Raw genomic sequence first — 13,906 nt, forward strand, 5'->3', positions numbered from 1 at the left:
AGTAAATAATAATAACACAAGAATAAACTATGTGTTTTGTGTACTCACAACTGTAAACCTTCATTTGGCCCACTCTGTAATTTACTTATCTGTACTGAGCAAGCAATGAATTATAGAAGATGTAAGACTTTGCTGGGCAACTTACTTTCTACTTAGTGTGAGAAGGAGTTATTCATGTATAGGTTTGTGACATTGTCATCGTATTTACAGTGTCTTGGCTAAAATTTCAGTAGTACTGATAGCTCATGACATGTAAATGAGTCTTGGTGTTCCTGGGGTTCTAAGATGGGAGGTTGGCACAGTGGAGTGGTCCAAGCACCAGCTTTGGGAATGGGAACTCTTGGGGTTGAATCTTATCTCTGCTATGTTATACTTGTGTGACTGGGCAGAGGATTCAATCTCTTCTGGTAGAAAATAATAATACCCCCTGACCGTGTTGTTATAAAGACTGCTGGGTTGAATAAATACTATATAAATAGTGGTGATTTTATTATAGCATATACTGCATTTAGAATAGGTTTTTTTTTTCAAATTGGTAAGGATCCTTTCAGATAGAAAAACAACATTTAAGATTTATGAGTGGGGGAGGATTGCAGGAGTGGGAGGAGCAAGCATCCAGTTAACTCTCCAAGGGGAGATGTTAAACAGCATCATTCACAGATCACTCTGCTGGCAACTTCCTAAATCCTTAAATGTTTAAAATAATCTACACTAATAAAAGGGTAATACACGCCCTAACCAGTTTGGCTCAGTGGATAGAGCATCGGCTTGTGGACTCAAGGGTCCCAGGTTCGATTCAGGTCAAGGGCATGTACCTTGGTTGTGGGCACATCCCCAGTAGGAGGAGTGCTGGAGGCAGCTGATCAATGTTTCTCTCTCATCGATGTTTCTGTCTATCCCTCTCCCTTCCTCTCTGTAAAAAATCAATAAAACATATTTTTTTTAAAAAAAGGGTAATACACTAATTAGACCGGACATCTTCCCAATGGCCTTCTGGAAAAAGCCACGGTGGCGGGGGCAGAGGCGATTAGGGGTGATCAGGCCGGCAGGGGAGGGCAGTTAGGGGCGATCAGGCCAACAGGGGAAGGCAGATAGGGGCAATCACGCTGGGAGGGGAGGGCAGTTAGGGTCAATCAGGCCAGCAGGAGAGGGCAGTTAGGGGGTGATCAGGCCAGCAGAGAACAGTTAGGGGGTGATCAGGCCAGCAGGCAGAGGTGGTTAGGGGTGATCAGGCAGGCAGGCAGGTTAGAAGCCATTGTTCCCGGATTGGGCAGTTAGAAGCCAGTGTTCCCGGATTGGGCCTAAACTGGCAGTCGGACATCCCCCGAGGGGTCCTGGATTGGAGAGGGTGCAGGCCGGGCTGAGGGACCGTCCCCCCCACCCCCACACTGTGCACGAATATCTTGCACCCGGCCTCTGTAACTTTTATAAGAACATTTACATTAAAAAGGTATCTTCTTTTGTGCTTATATCCATTAAGAAAAATAAATGCGATCAGTGATGTTTAAGGAAATGATCCTCTTTAGAACAGTAAAGGGCCAAATGAACATTTTCCTTTTGATGACTCCACAGGGATCTTCGGAACCTAGTGATTGAAATGGTTTTGTCTACAGACATGTCTGGTCACTTCCAGCAAATTAAAAATATAAGAAACAGTTTGCAGCAGCCTGAAGGGTAGGTAATTTTCTTTTGTGATGTTACAGTTCCATGGGCTTGTACTTAGAAAGAGCTGTAATTGGTTACTTTGTTCTGATAATTTGAATATGTCTTTGGTTTGACAGGACCGACAGAGCCAAGACCATGTCCCTGATTCTCCATGCAGCAGATATCAGCCACCCGGCCAAATGCTGGCAGCTGCACCACCGGTGGACCATGGCCCTGATGGAGGAGTTTTTCCGACAGGTACTTCTTTCACACTCTGTGCAAATGTTTTTGGAAATAGTGACTGTGCATATTGATGTGCTCATTTTTTCACACAAAAAGTGACTTATTAACTGGCTACAATACTATTTTGGGACCCTGGGCAAAGTATTAATCTTTCAGATAAATGTATCGAAAATTTCTACGTGGTAAAAACAAACAAACAAACAAAAACTTAAAGTCAAGTCTTGAATCTCAGATGTCACTCTCAAGGAAGAAAGGAAGGAAGGAAGGAAGGAAGGAAAGATGGAAGGAAGGAAGGGAGGGAGGAAAGAAAAAATTAGAGTTGTTTTTGGCTATTAAGAGGTAAATGCTAGATTAGAGACAGAAAAAAACTTTCATAGTAAAAAAGGGAGAGGGAGGATATATGACACTTCTGGATACATCTTGGTTAGAATTTAGTCCTGTATGCATAGCTGCAAGGGAGGCTGACAAATACAGTTTTCAGCTGTGTGGACCCAGGCCTACATTAAAAAGAATATCTATTGTTATGTGCAAAAACAAGCCTGGATGTGGCTACAAGGAATGTCTAGTGGTCTCTGCTACAAGTATGCATTTTTTCCTATAGTGTTTCTGTTCTGTTTCCACCCCCACCTGGGATGCTAACCATCTGGAGTTGGCATCAGATCCCACAAGTTAAGAGCTCAGTGGTCCACAAGACTGGCTGTACTTCAGATGCCAGCCCCATGTGGGGCCCCAGAGAATATTGTTGAGAAAAAAAATGTTAAAGACCTGTATAAATTGAGAGATATGTTAATGGATTGAAAGATTAAATATTGCTAAAAAATAAATTCTACTAAAATTGATTGATAAACTTAGCATAATCCTTATCAAAAATTATAATAGGCTCCCTTGTTGAAAGGAAAGCTAATGCTAAAATCTACATGGAAATGTAAGAATCTAAAAATAGTTAAAACAATTTTGAAAAAGACTAAGAAAGTTGGAGGACTTACACTTCCTTATTACAAGATACAGTATCAAGCCACAGTAACCAAAGAAGTGTGTTGTTGACATAAGACCAATAGGCAAATAGACCAATACAATAGAATGGTGATTCCAGAAATAGTCTCATAATTATATGGTCATTTGATTTTCTACAAAAACATCAAAATATTTAAATGGAAAAAGGAAGTTCCTTAAATGGCAATGAAACAACACTTATTAAATATATTGGAGAAAAGGAACCTGTGACTTACCTATACCATTTATAAAATTAATTCAAGAATGACTGACCACAGGCTTAAACCTAAAACTATGAAGTTTCTAGAGGAGAACTCAGGAGAATCTTTCTCTAATCTTGACGGTAGGATATATTTCTTAGATAAGACACATAAAACCCTATATATAAGAGAAAAATATGGTAAAGTGGACAAAAGCACAATTTAAAACTTCTTCTCTTTAAAAAATACTGTTAGAATAGGCAAGCCATAGAATGAGGAAAACATATTTGTACTACAAATACCTGTCCAAGAGCTTGTTCCCTGATTGTATAAAGATCACCCACAAATCAATATAAAAGAAAATTAGCCCACAGATACCTCATAAAAGAAAATACACAAATAGGTAATAAGTATATATACAAGTATGCTCATTATCATTACTTATCAAAGAATTACACATTAAAACCATGATGAGATACCAGTACATCCTCACTAGAATGGCTAAAATTAAAAGGACTGACAATATTAAGTACTATTTAAGTACAAGTGTCAGGCATTGCTGGTGGGAGTATAAATCGTTACAACCTGTCTGGACCACTACTGGTTAGCATCTACTAAAGACAAACTTAATATCCCGTGTGACCCAGCATGTCCTCTCATAGGTGTATAACCCAGATAAATTAGTGCTTACATCCATCAAATGTCTTATATAGGACTAGTCATAACATAGTAGTTATGACAGCCCAATACTAGAAACAGTCCAAATGTGCATCAAAGATATAAATGGGTACATACATTATGGTATAGTCATACAATGGAATATGATACAACAATAAAAATGTACTACATACAAAAAACAATAAATCTTAAAAATGCATATTGTATGATTCCATTTATATAATTTTCAAGAACTGGCAAAATTAATCTGTGCTTATTGAAATCTGAACAATGGGTGCTTTTATGGAGTAGGATTTACTGGAAGATATTAAAGGAACTTTCTGGGGGTGGTGAAAATGTTTTATATCTTTATTGGGTGTTATTTATACAAGTGTGTTCATAATTTATACAGTTAAGAGTTGAACATTTTTTTCCCCTTAGTTTAGAAAACAGTATATCAGGTTAAAGATGCTTCATCAATTACTTAAAGAACACTAAAAACAAAACAAAACAAAACAAAAAATCACCATGTGAAAATAATAGCTCTGCCCTGGCCCATTTGCCGAGGGGAGCCTTGGCCCTCAGACTGAAGGGTCGCAGGTTTGATTTGAGTCAAAGGCACATACCTCAGTTGCGGGCTTGATCCCTGGCCCCGGTCGGGGCATGTGGGAGACTACCAATCTATGTGTCTCTCACATTGATGTTTCTCTCTCTCTGACTATCCCCCTCCCTTCCACTCTCTCTAAAAATTAATGAAAAAATTATCCTTGGATGAGGATTAAAACCCCCTCATCCCAAAATATTAGCTCTACTAAATCCCAGAGACTCTTGAAAATTACTGATAGGTCTCCCAATAATACCATGATTTGTATTGTCCATGTCTTTTATTGATTTCAAGCCAGACAAAGAATAACTGACAGAATCATGAGAATAATGAATTTAATGGAATTGAGTCCAGATGTTTTAAAAGTTCATCTTATTTTGAATTTTCTAGAAAGATGACTGATACTGATAATGAAGCTTCCAGCATGCAGTGATTTCTGACATCTGAATTTCAGGGCAGAGGGAAGTGTTCTATAAGGCTACTTAGCTACTTTGTCATTCTCAGTGCTTAATATACAGTGACTCAGATATCTGAATATTAATGTTTAAGATATAACCAACACAAAAGGTCAAGTTTTAGAATAGTTATAACATCATGCTTGGTTTTGTAATCTGCATTTTCAGGCTGTGTTACCTACAGGAAGAGGGCATCTGGTTTTTGTTTTGTTTTGACAGGACTCTTGGTAGACTATGGTAGATATTTGTGTAACCCCAAAATATCCAGAAATGACAGTGTTTGCTTCGATGGCTTTAATGAATAGCCCTAAGGAGAGTAAAGTGTATATGCTAACATGGACTATTAGAAAATCAAACTATCTCTGCTAGCATTGCCTCTTTCCTTCAACTACAAAAGAATCCTCTCAGATGATAATGAATTGACTTAGGACTTTAGATTTAACACTGGAATCTTATAGTTCTCTGTCTCTGGGTTTGTTTGTTTTTTTAAAGAAGTGATGTTCAAGTCCCCTTCAGAAACATACATAGCAAAACAGGAGAATGTGGAGTTAAAGGTCAAAATGAGTGAGTTTATACTGCCAACAAACATGTTTCACAAGCAAAACACGTTTATAAGACTTGTGCTAAAATATTCCCTTGACTCCAACAGGTAAAATGCTTTCATGCATTCAGTTAACTAAGTGAGTCTCCCAATTCCTACATATTCTTAGCCATGCCACACAATTTAGCCCTTCGGAGGTAGATACAGCAATGAATCTGAAAGTCCTCAACGTATGCTTTGCTCATAAGCTATTTAACTGGGTCTGTGTATCTATGCAGAGGTCCCCGCCATTGGCAGGACTGCAATGATTCTCTCATGATTTTTCTCATTCTTGCTCATGCTCATATCACCACCTGTGAAACTACCCCATTGTAGAACCCACAGGGCTGAGAGATCCGTTCTCCCTATGCAGCCAAGTGACTGGGGCTTTTCATCTCACACAGTCCAAATAGCACTTTTATAAAGAATTTGAAAATATATTCCTTCATTCCTTTGGAATGTACTAAACATCTAAATACTGTGTCATGTGAGCTACTGTCTGTACTAGAGAATTTGAGGCAAATCAGCCAAGATCTGCCCAGAACGCAGCATGGCCCTCAGCGGCAGTGTAAATGCAATCATTGTGTGTGTCTTGTCAAAGAAAGTGTTTTATGTATATTGGGCAAGCATAAGAAGTCTGATAATGCAAAGTGAGAGATAACTCCACGTGGCTTCAGAACACCTAAGTGTAAGCTCTAGCTTTCTACCTGTCCAGTAGGGAAAATATGAGTCTTCACCTTCTTACCAAAAAGATGGTGTTAATTCCACTTTGCCTCCTGCTAGGATGGTTGTGAGGAACAAAATGATAGCATAAATGTGAGAGGTTATATAGACATAATATAAATATGAGGAATTGGTATTATTTATTATTTTCCCAGTTATTTTAAGCTTTATATTTTTCCAAAGCGAAGTATTAGGAAGCCATTGATATTTTGTTATTTGATAGTTATTTAAAGCCAAACTTTGAAGGATCTGGCTGCAATAAAAAACACACACATTCCCAACCCAACCATGGTTTAAAAATTAGTTGGTTAAGAGAAATATTTTATTTTATTTTTGCTCTGCAAAATATAGCACTAGACTTGAAATTCAAAATTAGACACTGGATATCAATTAAAAAAAATAAAAAAACTACTCAAGATAAGGAACTGATTTTTACAATCAACAGCAACAAAATTTATGTGTGCATGTGTGTGCACACACATAAACACACACATTTAAAAAAAAATCTCACCTGAAGATATGCTAATTTATTTTAGAGAGGAGAAGGGAAGGAGAGAAAGAGAGAGAGAGAGAGAGAGAGAAATCTATGTGAGAGAGAACAAGAATTGGTCGCCTTCCATATGCACCCTGACCCAGGACCGAACCCATGATATGCATGCACACACATTCTTATATGTATATATGTATGTGCATACATGTACATATGTATGAATTAATGTTTCAGAAAAGCCTAGAGGAGTTTGGGGATTAATTTCTTATTAATTTGTCTACCAAGTTTATCTTATCTAACAAAAGGGCTTAAATAGACATTAACAATTTTTAACACCATGCATTTTTGGAAGACGGAAGTGTAGACCAAGCTGCTTGCATCATCCTTTAAAATCCCATCAATGTTACTCTGATCCTTGGTGTAAATATTTAGGTATACCTTCTAGAATCAATGCAAATGACAGCAAGGAGAGACCAGAATTGTATCCAGAATTTGTAGTCTTGAGGGACTCTTATTTCTGACTCTTGAGTAAGCAGCTGATGGTAAAGGAGATAAAGCAGGTCCTTATCTCCAGGGCATCTTCTGTAGGACACCTGCGAGTTATCAGCACAGCAGTGCCCTCTCCGAGTGTCCATGCAGGTCAGCACAGGGGCCTCTGCCCTCTGACTGTAATGGGTGTACTTGGAAAGTGCTCCATTCATTTCAACTATGTCCAATATTACTGAGAGATCAGAGGTGGAGGTACCAGCCAGGAAAATAACCATTAATAAAGGAAGACATATTCTCTTCATGAACAGACATATTAGGTTGGCAAGATAACAAGAAGCTAATATAGTTAAAGTTAAGAATATATATAATCACTGCTGTTAAAAATTGCGCATACGTCATACTAAATGAACCTGATGACGAAGTGAAGTTTTCTCTTTTTCAAATAGTTGCTTTGTGACACATGAAAAACACACACAGAGAGATATATGTGTGAAGCCTACCTTGTATTACCTTGTCAGCCAAGGAGAAATGAAGAACTAGAAATGCAAATTATTTAGGAAGGAAGGTCAAAATGATTGTTGTGTTCTAAATAGTATACAGTCCGGCCCCTTTATTTTCTCCAGTGTTGCTAGAAGTAGTATCAAGTGCCATTTAAAAATAAATTATATTTCCCAAAACAATAAAAATGTATTTAGTTAGTGAATTCTCAACTAAGGATCCTGTATCACAAATTTAGAGACACAACCAAAACATTTTCATAAAGAACTGTAGCTCTGAGCCAGGATAATAACTCAAAATTTAAAAAGCAAAGCTTATAGTTTTAAGAGGCATGAAAGTGGAAACATTAATTACACAGGGCATATTAATGTTCTGTAAAATATAACACTCAAAAAATACAATTATATCATATAAATTTTGCTGAAACCGAATGTTAGCTATAATAATCATTTAACATTCAAACAGTTTTGGTGACTTTTATAGAATTTAGAAAGGCATTTTGAGAAGGAAGGCAGAATGGTAATTAGGTGGCCTAAATTCCTTAAATAAGTTGTTCAAAGAAGGCTAAACTATTATACCTACTCCTCATTTTAAATCTCAATTAATTCCCCTATTGAAATAGAGGTCCCTCAAAGACTACTTTAGGCCCCACAGTGGCCCCAAAACCTGTGGCCAGAGGCTGGCTACATGTTTGTTGTTGCTGTTGCATCTGTGATTAAAACTTGGTTTCGGTACAAAGAGGTTTCTCAAGACTTCATACTTTACTTTTTCCTACCTTTTGCAATTTTTTAGAAGTATAGAAACGGTTTGACTTCCGAGAAAAGAGAAACAAATATGCCGTTAAGTCACTGGATTTGACATCCTGTTGACAGCCATCAGAGCATTTCCCACTGTTAGGAGAGCATAAAAACAATGATTAGATCTCTGTCATGGCCTTCCAAAGAAGAAATCTCCACAGCCTCCAAGGGAATTGCTGAGACAGGCATAGCTGTGGGGCGTAGCACCTCAGGCTGCCTTGTGCTTCCATGTCAATGGGGCCACTCCCTCCACTTCCACACCTGCCGGTTCCTCCCAGGAGCAGGTGCAGACAGCCGGCGGGATCATTGAGTGGCGCTGGTTAATTCATCTTCATGGCCCTATGATTTTGCTCCAGCCATTTGTGAGTCAGTACCTCAGAACATATGTGTATTCAGTACGCTACTGCTCTATAAAGATATCTATTGGGCCCCCAGAAGACAGCACAGTCAAATGACAGCACAACCTCCCTGGAGAACAAGGTGACATATCCAGTGCCTGTGGCTTTGACCCCGATTTCATCTTGATGGAAAGTAAATGTTCACTATTCAGGGACAAGAATAAGCAAAATTATAAAGTTTGTCAAATTTATACTCTGGGGTCCTAACTTACTCTTTGCATATCTTTTCTTCTCCCTTAGTCTCCCGCTTGTCCTATTGGTGCCCCCATAGTCTGGCTGCAGAGCCCCCTACTAATCTTGTGCTCATAGCCTCTTTTTGCCCTAAAGAATCAATAACACTTTGAAATATTTATAAGTAAATTAAATAATCAGTGAATTTTAATATTCAGTGTGTCTTCACACTGGAAATTTTATATTCAAAATCAATTATAGAGTACAAGAAGCAAAGAGAGTATACAATCTCTCACTTCATCTGTAGAAGGTCGACCCTGTATGTATCTATCAATTGCCATTCAGCATTCTATAAAATTTAGCTCATGGAAGGTAAGTCACCACAATGCCTTTAGCAGGCCCAAATTTTCGTTGTTAGGTCAAACAAATAACATATATAGTATATAGTATGAAAATAGATCTATTAAAATATCAGATAGCTATTCCACCAATAAAACAAATCAGTTGTATCACATATATCAAATAAGTGTACCCAATATCACATTTCCCCTGAGGTTTATGTCTATTTTAACAATAGTAATATCATTATTTATATTTTAACAAGCTATTAATGATATTATTCTTATACCTTATTCTCAACATGTTAACAATCAAATCCATAATAACCTTCACATCTACCCCTCACACAGGTTGTCTTATGTATTTTCTGGCACCAAAGACTCCTTTTCCTTCAGATTGGAAGCTCAAGAATCAATCTCAATTCATTTCAAGCTATCCTCTCCACTGCTGACAAATTAATCTTTCAAAAGTCCAACCCTGTCATGTCAATTCCTTGGTAGAAAAAAGACAGGGTGGAAAGCCAATGCCTCTCCATTACATTAAATAACTACTAACCCCTTTCCTGCGCTTTAACGCCCTCCAGATATGCACTAAGCATCATAAATACTTTTAATTTTCACAGTTCTATACTTTTGCTGTTCTTATTAGCTAACATTTAATTACTATTTACTAAATATTAGGCCCTGTCCTTAGGCTTCCCATTCATTATCTCAATAACCTCAGGGCAATTCTATTTGGTAAATACTATTACATCTTTATTCCTAAAATGAGTCAACCAAAATTACCAACTTAGGTAACAGATGAGATTTGCAGAGAGAGCTGGCTGAACAGTGACTCCATACTGTGTCTGTGATTCCAAAGCTAATGGTCCTAATAATTCCCTTTCATCTGTCCCTTAAGCTGGGTATAAATATTAATACCACATGTTGTGGATGTTGTTATTCTCTAAGGGAATGAGGGCAGTTGCTGGAAGAGGTCACAGAAATTATATTACCTGTTTGCTTTAGGTCCTGACATGGTAAAACATTCCTGTGTGTAGCTACTTCTTCGGTGACGATATCTAAATTTTCCTGAACAATTCTGGTTTCAATATAATGAGGCATGGTTTAGAGGAAATACACCAGAAAACATTAAAGCCCATAAAACATATTGACATGACGCTGTAAAGATCATGATGAAAAGTTGTTAAAGGAGCAGAGTGAGTGGAAGCTATGAAGTCCTCAGACACATGTTGCATCGTTACAAGTTGAAAGGCCCCCTCCCTTTTGTCTCCTGATTTCAGAACCTGACCCTGTATCTCAACTTGTGGCCGGATGCAAGGCCAGTGTCCCCCTTGAAGGTGTGCAACCAATAGCTTAGGAGAAAATAGATCCCAAAGCTTTCTTTCAAATGGCCAGGCAATCAAAGGGAACAGGCACAAGTGAAGTATTCTCTCTGTTTCTTTTGTAAGCATGTCCCCTCAAATGCAAGGGAAGCACTAATATTTGATGAACCTTGTGATAATAAAGTTTTACCCAGAGGAGCCATCTTTATTTTAGGAGATGAAAATCTAATTAGCTCTTCTGATGTTAAACCCAAACTTTTAAATGGAGTTCTTCAAGATATGCACTAAGTTAATCTGCTATAGATAAAGTCAAATAAAAAAACACACACAACCATTGACATTTAAATTTTCTCTGAGAAAATGTTAAAATTATGCCTACCGAATTTAAGAATGTTAAAGATATTCTTTGTTACTTGCTGTGGGGGATTCAAATAAAATTGGTTAATAAGTAGAAAGATATTTAAAAATGCTCATATACTTTTAATTTCAAAAAGCAGTCTAATTAAGAATTCTTGATACTGACGATCTGCTGATATATTTGGCACGGGACACACACAAAAAGAGCAGAAAAATTCCTTAGCTGGGTTGTTAATTAAATGCCAAATAACACACTAAGATGACTATTTTACGGTGACTTCAGAAAATTCCAAAGAGCAAGGTGTCTCTTTATAATCAAGGGGTTGTAATAACACAGCAGAGTCTCCAAATGCTGAAAATACTCATTTCTTTTTTTCCCTTTTCAATGTGTTCCTAAAGCAGACCATCCGAGTAGAATTATACAAACCTAGACTATGCTTTGGCTTTATCAAAATCATAAACACACAGTGCCAATTAAAAAAGGAAAGATGTGGCTTTTGGCTTTGTATCTAGACTGCTTGTTATTTCAGCTTCTCCAGACCATGTCTGTACTAATGAGCCTTCCTTTCTGCAGGGAGATAAAGAAGCTGAATTAGGGCTTCCATTTTCCCCACTTTGTGATCGGAAGTCAACGATGGTGGCCCAGTCACAAATAGGTAATACTGAAGATCGGGGGTCATGGGGAGCTGGGCGTGTGCTTGTCGGTTTTCAGATGGACACACCACGTTGTCCAAAGGGGCAACATCCATGAAGACCTCATCCCATAGTCATGACAGCTCGTTCCTTAGACCTAACTATTGGTGCTGAATCATAGGAGATATTAAAACATTCTCACAAAATGAATTCAATGAAGCAGTCTTAGTAAATGTAATTATGTAATTGTTATTCTGTTGGTAATGCTTTTACAGATAGGAGGTAACTTTAATCTTGGGGAAGAGACAGCCTTTTTTTGTTATTTTTGGCTGATTATTGGTTTCTGTAATTTAATCTTTTGAATATAGGACAAGTCAATGAAAATAGTAATATAGCTGTTCTGTTATCACTGTTTGCATAATATGCTTAATATACTAGCTTATATTCTTTTGAAACAAATTTTATATGAACAGATAAGCCAACAATAAGTTTGAAAAATGATACTGCTCCCAACCGTATCCATTCTCTTCATCTGTATTTGTGTTTGAGACTTCAAGTCCTACCCATTATTAAAACATATCATTGCTATGCTGCATAGTTCAAATATTTGTACTAGTTATTCCCTGAGCCAGCCTTTGTACCACTTCATAACTGCTAGAGGCTGCCTTACCTCTCCAGCTGCTCCTGCACCACCTCCTACAAAGCCAGAGTCAGCTGTAAGACAGCTTCTTGCTCTGACCTTTCCCCCTTCCCACCCAAGTTCTAACAGCCGTTTTTTTTTTAGATACCATAACACAAGTGCCTATAATGCAGGGGTGAGGGTGGCAGGCTAAGGACCTCCTCAGGCAACCTGGGAAGAGTGGAAGTTTCTGAGACTTGTTTCTGCAATATAAATTGCTGCTACATTAGTACAGGTGACCTCTTAGTTGACAGTCTCCATATCCCAGGCATTTAAAACCTTAGCCAATGTTCATTGGGTGGCCAATTAACATTGCTTTGACCCAAAGGCAAGATTAAAGCACAAAACTGTTGAAGGGTTTTTTTTTTTGTTTTGTTTTTTTAAATTAAAAATATACCTTCATATATTCTATGACTAATCCAGTTATTTGACATTCGAATTACTTTTATCCAAGTATCTGGTGGATGGGCTCCTCTTCAGATATAGATATTGCTTGGGACACTATTACCTCTAAAACCTCCCTCTGCTTACTCTCCTATATTCAGATGGTAGCCCCGCTCCCAGGTGTGTTTCAGGCAACAAGCACTAGATGTCCAGCACCACCCCTGTCCGGGGACTTTGAGGTGTTGAATGTACACAATGCTTACTAGTAGAATAGGTTTCCTTCCCTTCCACCTAGACACTGGGAGGCAAGTGCCCTGTTCTCTCTGTGTGTCATCATCTGTCTCAATGAGGACTTTAAATGTAAAAGTCTTTATTCATTCTGACACCTCCATGTGGCGACACTAATGTCGTCTCCCAGAGATGATTTGACAGAACTCACCCACACACTGTGAACTAACACTTTACATCCAGAGAATAATAAACAGCAATCTGAAATATTAGCATACTGGCAGAAAGCTCTGACTAATATAGTAAGAGGGGCGAAAGTGGTTGCCTTCCTGTTGTGTGAGAAAATAATTTCATGTCTTTGAAGCTTACTAGTAGATATTATTTCTTGTTGGGGAATAATGAAATTTAACAATCCAGAGAAGACTTTTCAGAAAGGGTAATGACGACTCTCATTGTGAAAGGAAAATATATTAATTCTGGTTAGATCTGAATTTACTGTTAACGATAGTAGGAGGCTGAATATTAAGTAGGAAAGCCAAAAGACTTGAGTTAGCGAGCTTACACTGTATCACTTCCACTGCCTGAGAGAATATTTTACCCAGCTGTTAGACCATCCCTATAGATTGTGTTATTGGATTAAAAGTCATTGTAAAAAAAAGAAAAGAAATCATTGCAAGGGTTAAACAAATCAATATTATAGTTGATACTTGTTATAAGGAGCATCCGAGACTGTTCATGATCACTAATTCTAGAATTCAGTAAACTGTGACATTTGAAATTTTCCTTTTGCAGGTTTTATTGATTTCATAGTGGAGCCAACATTGTCTCTTCTGACAGACACAACAGAGAAAATTATTATTCCTCTCATAGAGGAAGACTCAAAAACAGAAAATGCTTATGGAGCAAGCAGGTTTGATATTTTATTTTTTGTATCATTTTTTTTTCATATTAGTGATGTTTCATAACCTTTTCATTATGATTATCTTTATTATTTCTTACATAGGCAGGAAAATTCTTACA

At 37.6% G+C, this 13,906-nt stretch overlaps 1 protein-coding gene across 6 annotated transcripts in view; it reads left to right on the forward strand.

Annotated features, from left to right (window-relative positions):
* PDE1A (phosphodiesterase 1A) overlaps nt 1–13,906 on the forward strand; it is a 255,619-nt gene that overhangs the window by 221,277 nt on the left and 20,436 nt on the right. For all 6 annotated transcript variants that reach the window (XM_036320577.1, XM_036320580.1, XM_036320576.1 and 3 more), the window contains 4 exons: nt 1,573–1,674; nt 1,782–1,902; nt 11,537–11,618; nt 13,679–13,796. In XM_036320577.1, coding sequence (XP_036176470.1) covers nt 1,573–1,674; nt 1,782–1,902; nt 11,537–11,618; nt 13,679–13,796 — 423 coding nt within the window. The remainder of the gene's footprint in view (nt 1–1,572; nt 1,675–1,781; nt 1,903–11,536; nt 11,619–13,678; nt 13,797–13,906) is intronic.

Source organism: Myotis myotis, unplaced genomic scaffold, assembly GCF_014108235.1.
Source record: "Myotis myotis isolate mMyoMyo1 unplaced genomic scaffold, mMyoMyo1.p scaffold_m19_p_8, whole genome shotgun sequence".
Classification (NCBI taxonomy): Eukaryota; Metazoa; Chordata; class Mammalia; order Chiroptera; family Vespertilionidae; genus Myotis; species Myotis myotis.